This window comes from Epinephelus lanceolatus, chromosome 21, assembly GCF_041903045.1.
Source record: "Epinephelus lanceolatus isolate andai-2023 chromosome 21, ASM4190304v1, whole genome shotgun sequence".
In the NCBI taxonomy this organism is placed as follows: domain Eukaryota; kingdom Metazoa; phylum Chordata; class Actinopteri; order Perciformes; family Serranidae; genus Epinephelus; species Epinephelus lanceolatus.
Window position 1 is genome coordinate 27,313,764 of NC_135754.1, and position 21,423 is coordinate 27,335,186.

Here is a 21,423-nt window from a genome sequence, read left to right on the forward strand (position 1 = left end):
AAACTCAACAGCAATGTCAAAAATCATGACCCAGTTACTCAAGATAATCCACAGACCTTGTTGTGAGCAGTTTCATGTAGGAACTACTTTCTTTCTACCAACGTACACCGGCCAGCCATATCACTGCGTAGAAGAAGGAAGTGTGCATCTACTCATGGACGAGAAGCTTGTAGTCGTGACAGCACGAGATAGAAACATTGATGGCGTCCTCCACTGCTTTGCTTTAATGTTAGAAAATAGTTGCTGCTGTATTTTTTGGCTCTTTGAGCACCAGAAGAGAAGGCAAACCTTTCTACGGCTGATATCTCCAACTCTTGGCAGCAATTCATTTATTTAACCTTTATTCAACCAGGAAGTCCCATTGAGACTGAAAATCTATTTTACAAGAGAGACCTGGCCGAGGTAGCAGCCAATCAGAGCACATTTAAAATGCAGCGAATACAATATATAATACAAAAACCCACAATAAAACAACACCTGTTCAAACATAGTGGCTGATGGATCGATTGTTATAAGTGTTTGTAATTTTAGATCTTTTTAAAGATCGTTCCATGTCCAAAATTTAGATTTATCAATAGCACTACAGGTAAGGGATAAGGGTTGAACTGTCCCTTTAACCATCTTTTGTATGGAATAAATACACAAAAATATATCCTAGTGAAGGAAAACAAAAATGTCTTTGCTTTCAAAGCCAAAAAATAGCCGTCAGCTCCAGCTTTTATCTGTGCCTTGAACAAGCAACCTAAAACACAGTGTAGTTTGACTTGTAGTTTGTCACCAAATGCTGCAATGTGTGGTTAAATTCCCTTACACTCAACACTGGTGACCTTCTCCTCAGGTGTGGACGGCTCTGTTGAACTACGGTTACGTGGGCTGCATCAGAGACCTGTTTGTGGACGGGCAGAGCAAAGACATCCGGCGCCTGGCCGAGGCCCAGAGGGCGGTGGGGGTGAAGCCTTCCTGCTCAAGAGAGCCGCCCAAACAGTGCCTGTCCAACCCCTGCCAGCACAGCGGCATCTGCAGGGAGGGCTGGAACCGCTACGTCTGCGACTGCTCGGGAACTGGATTCCTGGGACGCTCCTGCGAGAGAGGTGAGAATGACGTGGTGGGAGGGTGTAGAGGGAGAGGACCAGAATAACACTTTGGCAGCCTGTATAGTAATTTGGCATAAATGCTTAAGTCACATTTTCACAATAGAGATGAGTAAGCCGGCTAATTACAGTTACCAAACAGCAACATTTTGTGAAAAATTAATAATATGTCATGATGCGAAATACAGTCATACTGACAGCTTTGTCATTTGCTTTTTGGCTCGAGAACACTGAGTCATGCCAAAAGGATGAGCGACAGAAGACAGATGGTGTGGTATGGAAAGTTTTAATGTCAGAAATAACTCCATCGACTACTGAAAATATATTAAGATAATCAGCTATATTAGACGATAAAACTTTTATTCATTATACCTTTAAGTTATGCTTTTTTTTTTCCTCCTTTAAAAGGTCCATCCTAACAGATTACATCACCTCAGTAGTACTTAATCTGATGTGTGCTAAAAAGGTACCCTCATAAAGATTTATGGCAGATAAAAATGTGGCCAAACTATTCAAATAAAAAGGCTGGAGAATTAAGTTTAGGTGAGTTTACCTTCCACTTCGCCCCTGGTGGTGCTGGAGAATGGGAAGGTTGTAATACAACCCAATATTGAGTCCAAAATTAGCCCGATGCGATCAGTGGAAAAGGTGAATTCTCACTCATTAATTAAAAAATAGAACTGTTTCCCATGTCTGCACGTGGTTGTTTCCCATTCCCGGAAAATCTGGCAGTGTAAAAGGGGCTATAGAGACAGACAACCATTCACACTCACATTCACACCTGCGGACAATTTAGAGTCACCAATTAACCTGCATGTCTTTGGACTGTGGGAGGAAGCTGGAGTACTTGGAGAAAACCCTCTGTAAATCCCCCCCCACCCTGGGTTTGAACCAGAAGCCCTCTTGCTGTTAGGCAACAATGCTAACCACTGCACAGGTTTATTTGTTGAAGATTGTAAATGTGTGTAAGACTTGTTCGTGGGCAAACTATCAGTGAAGGTTTAATTTGTCATGCTTGCCTATCTTTGGTGCTAGCCGGGGTAAAGTTAACGGAGACAAGGGAGGGTCGAAAGTAACGTGGTGTTGCCGGTCGACAGGAACATGCATGGTTTGGAGATTTCAGTGAGCATCCCCCTCCCGATCAGATCTGCCTCCACCATTGACTCATTTAAGTCCAGGCTCAAAACCTACTTTTATTCATGAGTGTTTGAGTCCCCTTGATGTGGCTTTCCCTGACATGTGCCTGTGTGTGTTGTGTCTCTAAATGTGTGAGCTGTGCACCTGACATTTATGTCGCCTCTTATGTATGCGTTTTAGCATTTTGTTCCTTTTGTGCTTTATAAATAAATTTGAGTTGTGACGTTTTTAACTGGTTAGTTACTGGTTAATGGGTGTCAGGTGATTAAAAGCAAAATTAACGGAAACTGGCATCCCGTTTCACAATAAAAGATGGCTACTCTAAAAAAATACATCTCTGTGCAAAGTGGAAAATGATAAGAAGTTATACTTTCGCTCCCACCCTCCGCTACTGTAGAGGTAGGTGGAGATCAAAAATAAGGGCAAGGAGAAAATGAGGCTGCTTGCTCAACAATGAAATATAATGATAGTCCCGTCACTGGCTGCATCCTTTTCTTATTCAAATACACACGTTTTCTGAGAATGAGAGTAGTAAGATGGAGGAAGGGAAAAGGAGAGGATCAAAAAGGGGTGGGAGGAAGGCGAGCTGCAGACAGGACTATTGGACTGCTATGGATGTGGAGACTGGGAATCAATGGGAGAGGAAATGTGCAGAAAGCAGGGAGCAGGAGCTGTGACAGAGGAGGGTGGAGAACCACCGGGCCGGAACCACCATATGACAGCAGGTGAGGAGATGAGGAGGAATGGGAGATGGGAGTAGAAAATCTGACAGAGAGGGAGAGAGTTATGAGAAAAGGTATGAATTCAGGCCGGGAGAGAGAAATGGAAAGTAGGAGAGATTGGCAGAGGGACTGATACAGGCCTGTTGAAAGAGCCGAGATGGAGTCAGACAAGGAGAAGAGAAGAAATGTTGTTTGTGCCACAACTGCTGACGCGTCTCAAGTGATGATTGTACTATCATCTAACAGGAGATATGGACGCACACGTATGCACACACTCTCTGAAAGGTGTTGATATGAAAATGTTTTATTTCGGAGGACAAACATCCGCAGTGTATGTTTATCACAGCAATGCACCCTCTCCCTCCCTCCCTCCCTCCTTCCCTCCTTCTCTCCTTCTCTTAGCTCTGTCTTCCTTTCCTCTATGTCTTTCTTCATCCTCTCTGTGTGCATTGAGGGGTCACTAACTGGTGGTTCAGTGGATTAAAGGAAGCACAGATGGAGAAGCAGATGGAGAGAGTGATTGGCCATGTTTACGCCTTCTACCTGCGGTTTCTCCCTCCCTTTTTTCTCCTCCCTCATTCTCTCGCTCTCTCCTTTGTTCCCCCTCTCTTCTTCTTTAATGAACAAAGATGGTCGCCACGCTCTGGCTCCAAGATGAATTTCTTTCTTTCTTTTTTTTTTTTTTTAAAGAGTGGCCACACACACATATTTACAGCCACACATTTGCACATCTCTTAACACATTTTCGGCTCTTTCCTCCTGCTCACTTGCTGTTCACACTGGTGGGCTACATTTTTTTGTCTTGCTGTCCTGCTTTCTCTATGGAAGCCCACTCCTGCCAAGAAAAGAAAACAATGGATGAAATGTTCTATAACAATTCTTGAGTCTTTTAACCTAATTTTCACAACATATCCACCTTAATCCTGAGGGCACTACTGTAGAAATGATTATGGGTGCAACTTCCTGTGAGATAGCAGAAGTAGCAGTAAGCTAGTTAGTCCCATAGACTGTCTGTGGTTAGTCCCAGTGGCTGCTCTTGGTGGCTAACCGCCAACGCTGGTTCATTTCCAAAGTAATTTGCCTTCAGTTTAGCAAATACGGATTTATTTTTTTGAGAAATACTTAACTAATGTTCACTTAGCATTTTCTAAAATGTCTTTGCGGAGCTCTGGTACCTGTTGCACTGTCCATGTCTCTAACGACTAACAACCAGTCCAAGCTACATTTCTGTCTTCAGCAACTGTATGTTGAACATGTAACCAGAACAAAAAGGGATTGTTCCTGTTGCCAATGGTACCATTGATATGAGAAATAAAACCACAGGTGTTTTCACGAGACATCTTACTTCATTCTCAACCTACGTTAGAAAATAAACTCAGCAATAAACCTTGAAATATGTGTTTAGTCATTAGGGCTGAGAATGTGTTACTGATTTACCGTACTTCCTTTATATCATATAAAAAATGAACGCCAAAAGTTATTTCTTTTACTCCTACTTTATATGACTATTACTGAAGTCTGCTGCTAAATTCAGCTCCATGTTTCTCTCAGAACAGTTTTTAATAAATCAGAATTTAAAGAAATTACGCAGACGAGCGGAGGATTAGCGGGGAAACATCACATTTATTCACTTTACATGGAGCTAGAGTTAACACTGAATTATGTTAAATGTTTGCCGAATATGTTAGTATCTCTTAATAAGTCATCATAAGTCATCTTTAGAAGGAGCAGATGTTGACCTTAAGCTAGCTCGGGCTGTGTTAAAGTCGGAGCGAGGCAAGCTAATTGCTAGCATGCTCGGTTGAAAACGAAAAACAAACAATGCTTTGAGATGGCTGTCAGAGAAGACAGAGGTATGATCACATAATCCCATTTGAGCTATAACAGGTGTTGTGTTCCACGTATTATTTCCCAGTTGCTCTTGGAAAGAAGAATATAGAGTACTGTAAACAGCCGGAAGTTGCACCCATAATTCACGCAAGGGATCAAGGAGTCTAGGAATAAGGTGGATATATTCAAATCTCCATCTCCAAATACTTATAGATAACCCTAACTTATTTCCACCACAGTAAATAAAACTACAACTGACCCTAACACATTCCTATTTAAACTAAAGTTTATTTTACTCTCTATTAAGTCACATTTTTAAAGCTCAACATGGTTTAGTGCCGAGTTATATAGCTGAGCTTCTGACCACCTATGCTCCAAGTTGTGACCTGAGATCCTCAAGTGTACCATCACTAGTCATCCCTAGATCGAGGCGGGTAACTAGAGCTGACCGGGCTTTTGTCATCAAGGCCCCGAAGCTCTGGAATCATCTGCCTGAGGAGATGAGGCTGGCTAGCACATGAATCGTTTTTAAAATCATTGCTTGCTTTATTTTATTATTTATTAAGGGTCAACAAAAATAAAATTACTGACCATGAGTTAAAATAATGAAACAGAAAGTGAAAATTCCAAGATGCTAATAGGAAGTCAGTCAAGATTTGGAAGAAAAGAAAAGAATCGGAAAGTTACAAAGTAAAAAGTTGTCGCTTTCAGTCTTCTCACAGGATCATTAACAACAAAAATATAGATTAAATCTTATCCTTTAACCACGTCTCTGTTTGCATGGCGCATCTGGTGTGTGCTACAGGGGCCGACTGCACCGATGGGGCTTATGCCTGGTATTACAGTGGCTTTTCCTACCTTGTTTACTCAAGTTGCCAAACCAGAGTGGAGACGGAGGGGGAGTTCAGATGCAAATTTCTTGTTAAAGCAAATAAACTAATTCATTCATCATTTATAACAACAGAAATCTAGGCTAGGAACTACTGCCCAAAACAACAGCAATGAGCTTCGTAGCAGATGTGTGTAAGAACCAGTATAGATGTGTTTAAATCAATTACAGCCAAACAACTGTTTGCTGCCGTCCTCACTCTGGCTTCCACATCCTCTTTCACGTAGGCCTCACTTCCTTTTAATAAGGGCTCAGTACCCTGTGGGCGTGTAATGAGCAGCCTGACCACAATGCATGAATCAAAGTCTGCAAAAACACTAAATTGGCTCCAACACCTGATCTAAAAGCAAATTGTTTGTAACTTGGTGTTCTAAGTCTGACCTAAAAGCTAGTGCCGGTTGCACCATCTAAGCTTAAACAGGCGTAAATCGCACATCTTGACATCTTGTTTTTATCTATCTAACTTACAAACATGAACAGACGTCTTGACCTTCACCTCAGCTTGTTGAACAAAAGACTGAACAAACTCTAACTGGTGAAAGGTATCAGGCTAGATAGCTAGCTAATTAGCTGGTTAGTGACAGCACATTAAGCAGCAGCATCTAAACTTAATTGGCAAACGTAACTTGCGTCTGTTCACATCCAGACACATCCACAGCCAGGTTTATTAACTTTTTCTTGCCAGCTGCTGCCAGTTACACACAGGTGAAAAATACTTAAAAGCAGTTTGCACACTAGACTGTGCACCCATTCATTTTTAATTACCACCAGGGTGATGTTTGGAGCTTCACACTCTTCATCAGTCAAACAAAAAGTCAAAAGTCAAATGGACTAAACGAAAATTTTGATTAAGACTAGTCGACTAATCTAAAAAAGGGAAAACACTCAGAAAAAATTTTGCACAATTTATTGTTATAGTATTTGTGCATTAAGAGCCCTTTGAAGCCTTTAATCACAATCTTCAACTACCATGTCGGATTTTAAATGCCGCTGAAGTACGAGACACTTTGCGCCATGCGTAATGAAAGTGAACATGACGGCAACTCAAAAGTTAACCACTACAATAACATCTAAAATAAATAAACTGCCCCTGAAATGTGGAGCACATTGAACCTTGCAGATTATCCGACAAAAATGATAGTAATTCACTTTAAAGTTAATAAAACATCTAAATTATAATTAAATTCCAGCTGAAATGAGATGCATTTTGCTCTGTGCAGTATGAATATAAACCTGCACATTATCTGACAACAACTCACTTAAAGTTAACAAATAACTTCTGCCAAACCGTGCTGTTTTAAAACTCCAGTCTGCTCGAGCATTACCGCGGGGAGGGGGACTGCTGTCTGATGGCTCTGTAGCACCCACTGGTGGCAGGCGGCTGCATGACAGTTAAGCGGTCTTGTACATGAATAAAACACTGATTGTTTTAACCGACTAATATTTCTGGTGCCGACTAGCGAGGGAGCAGATGTTTAATCGTTTAGACGTCTAATCACGCATCCCTAGTTAGCCCTCCATCACGAGCCAAACAGCTTTTTGAAAACACAGATTTTTAGCATGAGATTATTACCGGTTCTAATCACCTTTTTTTGGAGAGTAATTCAGCTCCTGGTAAAAACCTCCTGAACAATGAACACTGAAGGAATCCTAACTGGGAGTTCACGCTTGGCACATGGAGGAAGTTTCAGCTGGTTGCAGTCTGTAATCCTCACAGAATCCTACAAAGGGCTCCTTGAAACTAGACGTTACTTTGGCCGGTGCAACCAGTGTGAAGTCCATTCTTTAAGACTGGACTTTGCTCGGTGTGACTGGCTCCAGGTGTTAAACTCTGCGATGGCATACAGCATCGCCTGTGTGCATTGCACTTTGTCAGTGTCTTTTTGGGTGTAAATGTGCTTCCATACTTCCTTCTCACCAGCCCTCCCTGCTCTGTTTGCCTGCTAGTGAGTCAGGTGCCGTGGGGAGGAAAATTTAGTCAGCTGTCTCCCTTATCAGAAATGTGTGCACGTGTGTGTGTGTGTGTGTGTGTGTGTGTGTGTGTGTGTTCGAGTGCGCTTGGGCGGGTGTATGTGTGGCTGTTAGTTATGTTATCTGTGATATAACAGGCCAACCACCTCCTTTTTTCCTCAAGTTAATGAGGGTTCATTTGCATTTTAGCCAAGAGCTTTTCTCCCTTGCCCCCCTCCTCCTCTCCCTCTGTCTTGCTCTGTCCCTATTTTCTCTCCCCCTGCTCTCACTTTACTAAACCCTCCTCTGTTCACACTTAAATTCACTCACTTATTCTGACATGCACGCACACACACACACACATACGCACACTATCTCTCTCTTTCCCTCCTTCTCAGCTCATCAGTATTCATGAGGCCTCCCTCTCTTCCTGTTCTCTTGTTTTTGCCTTGGCTCCGACCGTCTCCCACGGAAACAGGGAGAACGAAAGGGAGGGAAGGCGAAGGAGGAATGGAATAGAGAGATAGAAGAAGAAGGGGAGAAGGAAGAGAGATGAAGACAGAGACATGGAGAGTGTGTTTAGCTGTGTATGTAATTGGCCAATAAAAAACAGGGTTCTCGGAGGTAAACAGTTTAGCGGTTGGGGATTGGCCCCAGCAGGTAGCAGCAAGAGAAGATTATGAATATGTAAATGAGTATGCAAAAGACATTAAAGCGGGATCACCTGAGCTTGTTACATTATGACTCCAGGGTCTGGGATGTCAGCGACGGTGGCTAACACACTCACCGCCATGCATTCTGATTTAACCGGATAATAGGGCCAGCCAACCAGCTGCGGCTATTTTTACATGCTCTTTTGTGAGGGAGTGATGATGAATTAAGCGTGGAAAGTGATGGGGTAATTTCGTAGGAAGCAGGGTTTTGAGTTTCAACATGACGTGGCCGGGGGGAACGAGGAAGTGTAGCCAGGCTGCAACATACTTGTTCATGTTTAAATCTGAATCACACAAAGTCGAATTGTCTCTTCCCACCTCGTGTGTTTTTCTCCTTGTCAATCTTTTCTGTCTCCTTTTTTTTTCTATGTTTCCACCCACCTCAATCTCCTCCACCGTCATCTTCCACTTCTCCATCTCTCTCTCTCTGTGCGTCTTGTACAGATGCGACTATCCTGTCGTACGACGGCAGTAAGTTTATGAAGGTGCAGTTGCCTGTGGCGATGCACACCGAAGCGGAGGACGTCTCGCTGCGCTTTCGCTCCCAGCGGGCCTATGGCGTTCTCATGGCAACCACATCCCGTAACTCAGCAGACACCCTTCGTCTGGAGCTGGATGGGGGCCGCGTCCGACTCACTGTCAACCTAGGTACACACATGCACACAAACATATAGATTCTCCAGCGCTGTTTTAATTACCTGCCATGGGAATGCAGCTGATTCTGGCCTCTTGCCTATTTCTTGTAAAGGAATGTCATTAAATGTTGATTAATAATATATTATCCCTTTAATTCTACTGCATTGTTTATACTTATATATATATATTTAAGGTGTTTCACAGGTTTTGGCAGATACCTTTTAGCATTTTGATCCACTTCATGGTGCATATACAGCTCGTCTTTGACTAGGGACTGTTCGTTGTTTATCAGAGGACGGGGGTGGCTGGGGTGCGACTTCATTTCCCCAGAGCTACAAATATGTTTCCTTGAGCCTCCCTGAGGGACCAGAGGAAAATGGACGACCCTCCCTCCGACATATATAACAATGTTTTACATATTTCCACCAAATATGAAGTGAATGCAGTGAATTATCACCGAAACAAACAGCTAATTTCTGCAGCAAAATGCAAATCCTCCTTACAAATCGCATAATCACAAGCTGTGTGTGCACTTCAGCAGAGTATGGGTGCGTGACAGCCACACACAAAACCAACCAAATTTAATAAGCCTACACATCACCAACACACACACAAACATTACAGCGCACACACAGTCTGCATTAGCAGCACAAATAAAGCCTAACATACACAACAGTGGCAGCAGCAACTGGAATAATATCAGTAACTTGTCACGATAGCTGTTAAAAACGTACCCTTTGATGATCGAAAGCTAGTAGTAGTGCAGAATTATCTTTTACAGGATTTTATGTGGTTTATTCTTTGTGACATTTTAAATGAGACATGTGGAATAAAGTGAATGGGTGATGGCATTCATGGCACATGTGTTCAATTTGAACATCCAACAGTATCCAATAGTTTCTATTTTCACACTTTCTGGCGGTGATATATGCTGCACTTTTTGCTTTTATTTTGAAGAACATGTGCCTTTTATAGCCATCGGGGGGTTTGGGGTTCAAAGGGTATTTAAAATATGTAATAGATATTCAAAATAAATACAAAATACAACCATTTAAAGCTGTATGTCCCTCCCATAGATGCATAATAATACCTAGATGGCACTGATTGGGGCCTCCCTAGTGTAGTGGGGAGAGCACTCGGAAGGTCCAGGGTTTGAATCCTGCTGGGGTTGACGTCAGCAAAGGAGTGCGGTCGCAAGAGGTTCCCACCGCCGAATCAAACGGGATCAGATTCCTTGAGGAGGCTTCAAGTCCTCAACAAGGGTGCGTCTCAAGCCTGTTGTGGACGGGAGGTTCCAGACGTAAAAGCGGATTCATCTAGGTGGCACTGATTTGTTCCAATGAGAACTGCTCGCCTGGCGCATACGCCACAAAAAAAGTGTCTAGTTTCGGGATTTATTTCTGCTGTATGTGGCCCACTGAAATGTCGCAGCGGTGTTTCTCCCGCTGGCCCCGCCCACGAGATCCCACTTAGCTCATAGCTAGTTGTGATGACATCACAGATTTTAAAATCCCTTTTTTGGCTCTAATATAAAACCTTCATGGATCAAACGTTGTATAATGGTGGTCTATAGGGAAAGTGCTTTTTGGGCCGCAGGGGATTTGTTTTGGCTGCAATACCGTCAGTGACCACTGGGAAATACTGGCAGCAGCTTTCCTGCCTAGGGGCCTGGTCCCCTTCCCCTAAGCCAAAATAAAAAAAGTCCCTCCCTAGTGCTTCAAAAAATAATTTGACGTGCCTCCCCTGTTTTGCACCACCCCCTCCCCTCGTGTAAATAACGAACAGTCCTGTACACACACACAAACACACACAATTGAAGGTTAGAGGCATTGTTTTTGCGTTGAACAGAGGGTCAAGCCTCAAGCTGCATTCTCTGCTCACTCCCAGTGGACCTGTGCATCCCCACACCTCCAACGATCAATACAAAGACTCACATCATGGACAAACACTCCACACATAACTGCAACTCATTAAACACATATCCAGCCTCACAACTTCACATGCTAACACACACACATAGTCCAACAGAGGGGTGCATGTGTTGGTCTCTGGTTGTCTGCAGCCACGTCTCATCTGTGGTTGACGCCACACGACACACCAAGGCATCATGGGTATAAAAAAAAACAAACAAACAGTGTCTAATAATGGGACTAAATCTTCCGACCATTTGCGGAGATTTGTGCTCTGGATGGGCGACAAGAATTATGGGATGTGTTCGATGTCACCAGACAAACTGACACACATGACCCATCTCAGTCTCCTGGCGCTTTTGATTGGTGACTGAAACTGTCGCTCAGGCCAGAGCAGCCAGTGAGCGCACACTGCTCATGCCGGGACACACCGCTCTCCTTCACACTGTCGGCGTAAAGATCATGATCCAGATTTCAAACTTTAGTGGCAAGAATTTAAAGTCACAGAAGATGCTAATCACTGATGTAAGGAAATATGATCCAGGTTGAGGTCCTGCAGCAAAGGAGAGTGTGTGTTTTCTCAGCATGTGTGTGAGCGTGCTTGTGAAAATGCGTGCAGGGTGTGTCGATGTGTGCGTCCCCAGGGCGTGGAGAGTATGTGTATGTGTGCAGCATTAACCCTCTGCTCTGCTCTCCCTCCAGACTGTATCAGGATAAACTGTACAGCCAGTAAGTGATCCTCCATCTCACCTAACCCCTCCCCCCTTCCTCTTCCTCCTCAGTATGTGTGTGCGCTTGTGTGTGTGTGTGTTTTTGTTAATGTGTCTGACTATTTTTCACTCTCTCCGTCTCGTCAATCCATCTGATCCCATACTCCACATATCTTTGTACCATGTGTCTGTGTGCATATATGTGTGTTGGACAGGGGAGGTGCACATATGCGCGTTTGTGTCTGCATGTTCAGCGACACCACAGGAGCGGTGCGATTTTTTGCTGAGGGCCAGGGTTTTCCAGGTCGGCCATTTTAGCAAAGAAGGATAGACGGAAGAGAGGACGGTGGGGGTTGAAGGGAGTAGGAGGGGGAAAAAAAGGAAAAGAGAAGAAGAAGAAGGAGAGTGTGAGGTGTTGAGGTAAAATTAGGTGTGCTGGGAAGTGTAGCTGGTGGATGAATGCAACTTAGAGCTGCAGGGTAATTACTTCTCCTTCATGCTGGAGACAAAAGACGTGTTATCCCTCTGTTTCTCTCTGTCGCACCTTCATCCCAGCGTCTGTCTGGCTGCTTTCTTTGTTTGCTTGTTGTTTCTCTCTAAACTTACATGAGGGATTTTTTGGGTACTGTTTCATTTAGCCCATTTAATGTGTGCCTGTGCATTCTGTATTTCATTGCCCATCTATGTGTGTGTGTGTGTGTGTGTGTGTGTGTGTGTTTTCTGGGTGTGTTATCTCGTGTGTGTGTGTGTTTCTCTTCATGCTGCTGTGAGTGGAGCTGAATCCCTGATGAAGTTTAATTCCCTCACGTGGAGTTTCTCTCTGTCACGACCACAGAGGAAGCGAGAGTGAGCGAGGGAGACGAATGCTCTGTGACGGCAAAGAGGTGGTGAAATGGACGACTGCAGTTGCCATAGAAACCCTACTAGCCACACAGCGCTGTTGCTATCCCGCATGTCTGTCGGCCAATTTTAGACCGGTTGTCTCAATGAACATTTCAGTAGGCAGCCACTTTTCTGGCACACTGTGTGCATACGATAAATTATACATCTGATATTCGAGGGGGGAAGAAAAAAAATTTATTTAACAGCCAGGCGCCACTGAAATAGTCCACTCAGCAGTCAAATAAAAGCCTCAGCATGGGAGAGATTTGAGGCTTATCCGGCAGAAAAGCCATTTGTTATTTGGAGCTAATGAAATATGAAACGCTTTTTGTCATTTTGTTTTCATTATCCTGCTCTTATAATCTCCAGTAGCTTGTGTCATTTGATTTGAATTGTATTTCCAGCGCAACAAACAGTCCCTTTTGTCTCTCCGTTTGATTTGTCTCGCCTTGTTGTCTTTTGGTTTGGCAGCACAGAGCGCAGACTGTCTGCTGACCGCCACAGTAGCTCAACTTTAAACCAAGCTCACCATGCTGCTGAACACACTGCTAGCACTGACCCAAAATAGGTGGCTCATGTGTGTGTGTGTGTGTATGTGTGTGTGTGTGTGTGTGTCTCTTGTCTGTGTTTATTGGCGTGTATTTGTTCCCAGGTTGACACAGATCACTGCCTCACCCTCACCGCGCTCTGCTTGCTCTTTGAATATTTGGTTACATATGCAAAAACACACACTCGCAAACTCACACATACATGCACATATTCTCTCCTTCACTCAGCGTTAGGCAGTGATCCATGGTAACAGGATGAGATGCTCATGCCCAGAGCACAGCTGAGTCTCCTCAGGGGAACCCTGTGTCCTCTCTCAACGCACAACACACTCTTTTAGCCGAGCAAACACACAGACACACACACACACACGCATTTCACGCTGCCATATCCATTTTGATTGACTTCTCTTATTATGTTTGTGTGCCTCCCTCTATTTCTCTACCTGTGTGTGTGTGTGTGTGTGTGTGTGTGTGAGTGTGTGTGTGCGCCCGCCTGCGTGCCTCCATGAGTGATGTAGGCATGCTTGACATTTTCTGCAGTAGAATCCGTTCGGGTCAGTTTACTTCTCACCTCCCCCATCATTACCTCCTATAGGTCACTGTAAGCAGACTCACTCAAACCAACAGGGCTTGGAGGAGGAAGGGGAGTTGTGTGTGTGTCTGTGTGTCTGTCTGTCTGCGTGTGTGTGTGTGTGTTGGAGGATGGTGGGTGTTGTGTTCAAGGTTGGTGGGGTGCTTGTCGAGAGCGGGAGCAAGGGGACACTGAGGTTTTTGGGAACAGTCAGTCTGTCAAATGTGTGCAGTCAACTATGTGAAGATATGAGCTGGTAGATGGGCAGAGAGAGACATCATGAGAGGACAGCTCAGCTTCTTTCATTCTGCTGCACATCAGCACCTTGGAGAGCTCTTGGACACTCCGCTGTGTGTCTAGTGCCACCATGAGGCTTGTTGCAGTATTGCGCTCTCATGGAGGATAAGGAATCCTGCATGTGGACACAGGGTAATATATGTTATGTGTGCGGGGGCGGTTTAGGAGTCAAGGGGGTGCGAATGTGCTGTCTGTGCATGTGTGGGTAGTGGGTGGTCATCGCGGCAGTGTGATCTGTCCACAGATGGATTGTCTCACTGCGGGCCTGTTGTGACTCACAGTCTCCATCTTAGACGCCTGTGGCATCCATTTATGTTAATCTTTCTGTCTGTCTGTGTCACATCATCCGTCCCGCTGGCGTATCTGCAAAGTGACCTGTCTGTCTATCTGTGGAGAGAGTGTGTTGACACGGAGGTGTTTGTCTCCCCAGGATATGTATGGTCCCCCAGTCCTCTGCTATTTCCCTCCATTCCCTCACTTTCTGTCCTTATATTTTAATTCAACCTGCCTGGCTTCTTCTTCTTCTCTTTTTCTGTCTCTGTCTCTGGATCTCTATCTGTCTCTGTCCACCTCTCTGTGCATTGTGTTAATGGTGCTCTGGGCTATGTGTAGGTAAAGGCCCAGAGACCATCTTTGCGGGGTCGGGCCTCAATGATAATGAGTGGCACACGGTGAGGGTAGTCCGGCGTGGCAAGGGCCTCAAACTCACCGTGGACGACCTGCAGCCTGTTGAAGGTAACCACAGCACCTTTACCCTTTTTGTCTTTTCACCATAAAATGACTCTCTGATCTCGACCCAGGTCTTGTGTGATGATATCTGCTTGTATTCTGTGTGAAAGTGTTTTGGATGATAAATTGTGGGTTGACTCTTTTAGAACAACATTAAGGGGTTTTATTTCTTTTTTTAGAGAACATCTGTACCTGTGTAAGTCAAAATAATCACTCTGAATAATGACTGTGATCATAACTGTACACCACGACGCTACTATCAGTTATACAGCCCCTCCAGGATGTTGTGATCGCAACAGTTAACGCAAATCAAACCAATCCCCGTGGATTCTGCGCTGCCTTGAAGTTTTGTCCAATCACTTCAACTTTTCTACAAATGTGACCAATCATTGCAGCTTCCTGTGAGTTTCACCAATCATAGCAGTCCCCCGCATAGTGTGACTTGTTCCTGGCTGTGAAGATGCAGACATGTACGACACGAACGTCTCACATTCACTAGATGAAGCGTCACTTTCACGCCCCGGCTGTAATCAGCTGACAGCCTGCTGATTGAATCATCATTTCTGATCAGTCGTACACCAAACACGCTCTCACGAGGCGGTCCATTTAAATACGGCTTTCTACTTACTGATCCCTGCTACACCAATGCTGCCACGCACCGCTGCTGCTGGCAAAGCTTTGCCTCCACCTTCCTAATTCAGTCCTAACATGGCACAAAGGTCAAAATGGTATTTAATTTCTTGCTGTGGGCCCACTCTTGTGTACCCGAGTGGGTTTCTGCATTGTGCTCCTGAGCCTGTTTTGGCTTAGCATGCTGCCCGTCTGATCCAGGGAGCACCTTAAGAGCGCCAAGCATAACTGTATTTCCTTTTGTTGCAATAAATGATGAAATCTATAATGACAGTGTTCCTCACTGAACAAAAATTACTGCTAAAGACCGTTCAAGACAATTCTCTGGTGTTCAGCACAAAAGCCGGGGTGAGGTGTTTCTCTGTTAACTGTGTAAAGTGCATCACATGCAGCGCTGTGGTGGAACAAAAATACTTTTCTGCCACAAAACCAACCCACAGAATGGCTGAAACATGGGACAACAGACAAGACAAATCACCATGACAGAGACTGATGCATTCAGATCTATTGCAAATGCTAAAAGAATCAAGGTGAGTTAGACTTAATAGGTATGGTTAGTGGTAAGGTTAGCGCAGTATAAATCACATACTCAAAAACAGTGCAGTTTTATCCCCACCGGAAGAAGCTGTCTATGATTTTTAATGAATTATACAAAAATAATTGCAACTACTTTTTGCAATATTCACTTGCTCCCACAATTTAATTGCCGCATGCATCGCAATGTAGAAAAGCTGCTTTGAAGTGAGGCATTTCAGGCCGCAACAATCCCCAAAAAAGCCCGCAAAATCCTGGAGGGACTGGCTGTAGCATCAGTGTCTGTTACATCTGTCACTAACAGTCTGTCACTGTTAGTTCAAGTGTTGAAATAAGTATTAGGATTAGTTTTAGTATTGAACAGCTCCACTTGAAACCCGACTTCCCGTAGCCCTCACCTCTGAAGTTTACCCCCGCCACCAGGTCAGATGGCGGGCGACCACACCCAGTTGGAGTTCCACAATGTGGAGACGGGCATTGTGACGGAGAAGCGCTTCATGCCTGCCGTGCCCTCCAATTTCATCGGTCACCTTCAGGGCCTGACGCTGAACGGCATGCCCTACATCGACCTGTGCAAGAACGGTGACATCGACTACTGCGAACTCAACGCTGTTATTGGCTATAAGAGCATCGTGGCAGACCCCGTCACCTTCCGCTCGCGCTCCAGCTTCGTCACACTGCCCACGCTGCAGGCCTATTACTCCATGCATCTCTTCATGCAGTTCAAGACGACGTCCCCCGATGGCCTTATTCTCTTCAACAGGGGAGACGGCAATGACTTCATAGTGATAGAGCTGGTGAAAGGGTGAGCTGGACAAAGCGCAGTGTGTGGTATTTACATTACATGAGTTAGTGCAATGTCTTGCACCGGGAAATAAATTAATACGCAGATTAAATGTGTGTTTATGGTAATATCTGTCTTGCAGAAATGCATGTGCATGTTCAATTTTGCCTAGGATTTACAGTTAACATTGTCCTTGATGAATAAAAGAAGAAAATTCTTGGGGCTGAAATATCAAATATGAAAAATGCACAAGTCAAGCAGCTCTTTTTCTGCTCTTGTAATTACGTTTCTACAAGACAGATTAGAATGCCCTGAGGTGTATGACCCTGTGTTGTTTTTCATCATGAATACGATTCATTTGCCTTTTCTCTTCGTAACGTTTTAAACCCCTCCTCTCTCCTTTCCTTTCCTTGTTCCCTTTCTAGCTACCTACACTACATCTCTGACCTGGGCAATGGAGCACACCTGATCAAGGGAAACTCTAACAGTCCCCTAAATGACAACCACTGGCACAACGTGCACATTTCCAGAGACACTAACAATCTCCACACGGTCAAGATTGACACCAAAGTCACCACGCAGACCACCATGGGTGCCAAGAACCTCGACCTAAAGGGTATGCACAAAAATACACTCAGTGACACCTCAGTTACAGGAGCTTATATCATGGAAGGATGCACACACCTAGATAGTACATGAAATATTTGTTTTCCCAAAACGTAATTATGAACTGTCTCATGGGACGGTGATTTTGACAAAGTATGAACAGATATTGATCGATCCGATAAAGGTACAATTAGATGCAAGTGTGTTGTGATACCAGAATTTTGTAGCCGATACCAATATCAGCAAAATTACGCTATTCTAAACGCCCAATTCAATACCATGTGATCCTATGTACTTAAATATACACTACTTTATTAAAAACATTTACATTTATTTAACTTTGATTTTTTTTTTAACCCTGATGATCCTCCTCAAATGCAAAGTACTAGTCGATGTGGGTTCAAGGGATTATGTGGGCAAGGAAACCATTTCCCTCAGTGGTTACAAAGCTTTTATTTACTTCATTTCACAGATAAGAAACAATAAATTGTGAAGACAATAAAGCCTCCACAAAAATAGCATTTTAAGTCTTGTGTGTGATTTATCCTGGCTTCATATGAGCAGAGGAAATCTCTGCTCGTCGCTAGGCTAATTTATACAATGTAAAATGCCATAGGCTTGTGCTAGTAACGTTAGCATGTTGTATTTGTTTGGAAGGTGCCATGTCATAATTCCGACATCCCATTATTTCGAAAATTACCCACTGTTCCGAAATCTCAATTCTTCGACATCCCATTGGTCCGACCATATTAAATCCATTGTTCCGAAGTCCTGTTGTTCCGAAATCTCAATGTTGCAATGCAAAAAGTTGGAAAAAGCAAGCAGCAAGGGAAAGCAGCAAGAGACCGTGTTGTCGTGTTGTTTACCGTTGCCATGACAACAACGGTCGCCCTGTTTTGAGGAAGTAGAAATGATGTTGAAAGTTATAATTTTAACCTAAACCATGATCTTTTCCTAACCTTAACCAAGTAGTTCTTGTGCCTAAACCTAACCAGACCTTAACCATGAAACAGTTATTTTGTAACAGTGAAAAATTAGATTTTGGAACACTTCGTAAAAATAGGTTTAATATGGTCGGAACAATGGGATGTCGAAACATTGAGATGTCGGAATTATGAGCGGACCCCGTTTGGAAAACGTGTTTAGTATAAGACAGTTGTTTTGTCAGTGAACCTTGTGAGTTGTAATGGAGCCAAATTTTGTAACGTTACCTTTGCTAAATGTTGCTGTTGTCCCTGGTTTTATATGAGAAGAGGAAAAGGTCGCTAGCTGCTAGGCTAATTTATACAATGTAAAACGCCATAGGCTTGTGCTAATGACATTAGCATGTTATATTTGTGGGGAAAATGTGTCCAGATAAAGACAAGTGTTTGTCTGTGAATGCTGCGAGTTATAGTGAAGCTGATTTGTCTACTTGTGTTTGAAATTGTCTCTATTAAGCCATGTTTAATGTGTGTTTAACGTGTGTTTTGAATCAACTAAAGTTTACAGCACTTCACACAAACCTCCGCCGCCAACTAGTGTTTTAGAGGTGTAACTGCAGAGTGACACAGACACACCACCGCACAAGTATAAATGCTCACGACAGCGTAGGCTCTGCCGCACAACTATAAATCCCTCTTAAGCTAACCATCTCTTGACAGTACAGACGTGAGTGATATCAGTTTTCTAATCCAGCTCTCAGTAACAAAGCGAATAGGTGGATTTCCCTAAAGGTCCAACTGTTTCCTAGGCAACAATTTACATAGTACACATTAAAATAATAAAAAAAAAGAAAAGTCAATCAAATAGTGCAAACATGCAACAATTAGAAGAGCAGCTTGCATACCTGACACAAACAGTAAGTGGTGAATGAGTATATGAGGTAGTTTTGGTCCACTGTTTAAAGTGGCTGGTGAGTCTACGGGGGTGGGTAGGTGGGGGGTCAGGGCTGTGTTGTGTGTGTGTGTTTTGTGTGCTGCAATGCCTAACATTAATAAATTAATCGAACACTGGTACTGATGCAGTCAGTCTTTGTGATTGGTTCATGAAGCTGCCAATCATTGTGTTGCTCCCTGTCAGGTGACCTGTACATCGGGGGCGTCTCCAAAGAGATGTACCGAGACCTGCCTAAGCTGGTCCACTCCCGAGAGGGATTCCAGGGTTGCCTGGCAACAGTTGATCTAAATGGCCGTCTCCCTGACCTTTTGGCTGACGCGCTGGCAACCATGGGACAAGTGGAGAGAGGCTGTGAAGGTGAGGTGCAAACACGCAGACGGCACAGCAGCAGATGTGTCCCGGTCCCGTGTCCCTACTGCTTTTTCTTTGGGTTTTCATTTAACTCATGCTCTCTGTTATTAGGATAACCCACTAACCCAGCTTTTGGTCTATTAGATGTGAAATTTTACTCTCTTTTTCTTCATCTCTTCCTCAATCTCTCTGCACATTGTGTTCTCTCTCTCTGTTCCACTCTTTCAGCAGTTCACAGGCATCTGTGTGCATTGACTAACCATCTAACTTAATTTGCTTGTTTGCTTTTTTGTTTGGCTGACAAAAGTTACATTGATGAAAGCTGACTTGCAAGGTATATCGCTTTGTGTGAGCATGTGAGACACGTGTATGAGGGTGGGAACGTGTGTGTGTGAGTGTGAGTGTGTGCGTATGGGTGTGTGTGTGTATGCGTGTGTTGAAACTACCCAGTGGTGTCCAGTGTTGTGTGGATCCCAGTGATCCAGAGTCAAAGGTCAGAGGTGACCTGTCCTCTCCTAGCCACCATAGTGACTTCATCACAGTAGTGACATCACCACTGCTTGACTTGAGTTGACCACCAGCTCCACCACCCGGGTTGCCTAGCAGCATGCTCTCTAACCCCTCCTACTGACTCCCAACCTAAACTTCAATACTCCATTTGTGAATCATTTCACACCCTTTCCTCCACGCCTCGTGTTAGAAGTGCAGCGAAGGAGAGTTCAGAGCTTTGACATTCTCCTCCTGTGCGCTCTCAGCGGCACGAGGCAGGGAGTGAACGGCGACAGACTGCTGAAGAGAGAGTATTGAGATGAAGGCCTTTAAACATAACTCTGCCCTATTATGTTTAACCCCTCCTCCTGTCCTTCCCCCATTCATCTAGCCTCACCACCTGCATGCTCTCCACATTTGGCTCTTTTCACCGAGTAACACAGATTCCAGTTTAGCCTCAGCTCAGTTTATAATCATAATCTAGCCTCTTCTGTGTAAAGAATGGGAGCCTACCCACATTATCCTAGTCTCACAACGATTCTCTACTAATACGACTAATCATAACGTCATTGCAGCACAACAGTCTACCCGGCCATTTTCAAAATGTTTCAAGGAAATGCGGTCTAAAAATAACCACACTGTACCGGCATACTGTTGTGAAAACACTGGGCTCCAGACAAAATCAAACAACGTGTGTCTTCTGCTTATCTTCTCCTAACTTTTGCACCCTCCTACCCCGTCACCTCTCTCACTGCAGGTCCCAGCACGACATGTCAAGAAGACTCCTGCTCAAATCAGGGAGTTTGTTTGCAGCAGTGGGAGGGCTTCACCTGCGACTGCAGCATGACGTCATACGCCGGGCCGCTATGCAATGATGGTGAGCCTCTGCTGTTCATTCTCTCTCTCTCAGACTCAGACCTAAGCGTTGACAGCTACTGTAGGTGTAGACTAGAGTTGTTCCGATATCCACACGACTATCGGAAATGGCTCCAATATGACCTCAAATGCTGGATCAAGAGTACGCTAGTTTAAGCACTGATCAAAACCGGACAAAACAGCAGTTTTCCCAGAAATCAGTTCGATTTCGCTGCTTTAAAACAGCAGATTACACAGCAAGTTGCGCTGTACAGCCACTTGCTACTGTTTTATCAAGTCGAAAAAGAATTGACTTGCAGGGCTTCAGTTTCAGGGTTAGGAGTAAACAGCTGTGACATAATATTGGCTGATACACAAATTCAGGTATTGGAATCAGTATCTGGAAGGTAAAAATGGTGTCGGAACATTTCTAGTGTAGAGAGATATTGTGAGGGTGTAAAATGAGCTTATGTCGATATTCAAAGTAAATTCTATAGTAGTAGTATGTGTGACCCCTAAATCGTCGGTAGATACTTGTTTGGGTGTGTAGCTTTAAAGTGGAAACAGGCGTCTTTTCCCTTTCTGAGTGATATTATTATTGGCGCCGCTGTCACAAAGATAACTGGCTCGCCTTCTGTTTTCCTCTTTTTCTTTTGCCGAGTACGGTTTCCAAAATTACTT

At 44.0% G+C, this 21,423-nt stretch overlaps 1 protein-coding gene across 19 annotated transcripts in view; it reads left to right on the forward strand.

The window, feature by feature from the left end:
* Nucleotides 1-21,423, forward strand: part of nrxn1a (neurexin 1a) — an 83,660-nt gene that overhangs the window by 41,845 nt on the left and 20,392 nt on the right. For 10 of the 19 annotated variants that reach the window (XM_033611348.2, XM_033611355.2, XM_033611350.2 and 7 more), the window contains 8 exons: nucleotides 839-1,091; nucleotides 8,777-8,980; nucleotides 11,581-11,607; nucleotides 14,499-14,621; nucleotides 16,203-16,584; nucleotides 16,989-17,179; nucleotides 19,231-19,404; nucleotides 20,645-20,764. In XM_033611348.2, the coding sequence (XP_033467239.1) occupies nucleotides 839-1,091; nucleotides 8,777-8,980; nucleotides 11,581-11,607; nucleotides 14,499-14,621; nucleotides 16,203-16,584; nucleotides 16,989-17,179; nucleotides 19,231-19,404; nucleotides 20,645-20,764 (1,474 nt within the window). The remainder of the gene's footprint in view (nucleotides 1-838; nucleotides 1,092-8,776; nucleotides 8,981-11,580; nucleotides 11,608-14,498; nucleotides 14,622-16,202; nucleotides 16,585-16,988; nucleotides 17,180-19,230; nucleotides 19,405-20,644; nucleotides 20,765-21,423) is intronic. The other 9 variants (XM_033611351.2, XM_033611357.2, XM_078163595.1 and 6 more) reach the window with 1 other exon arrangement.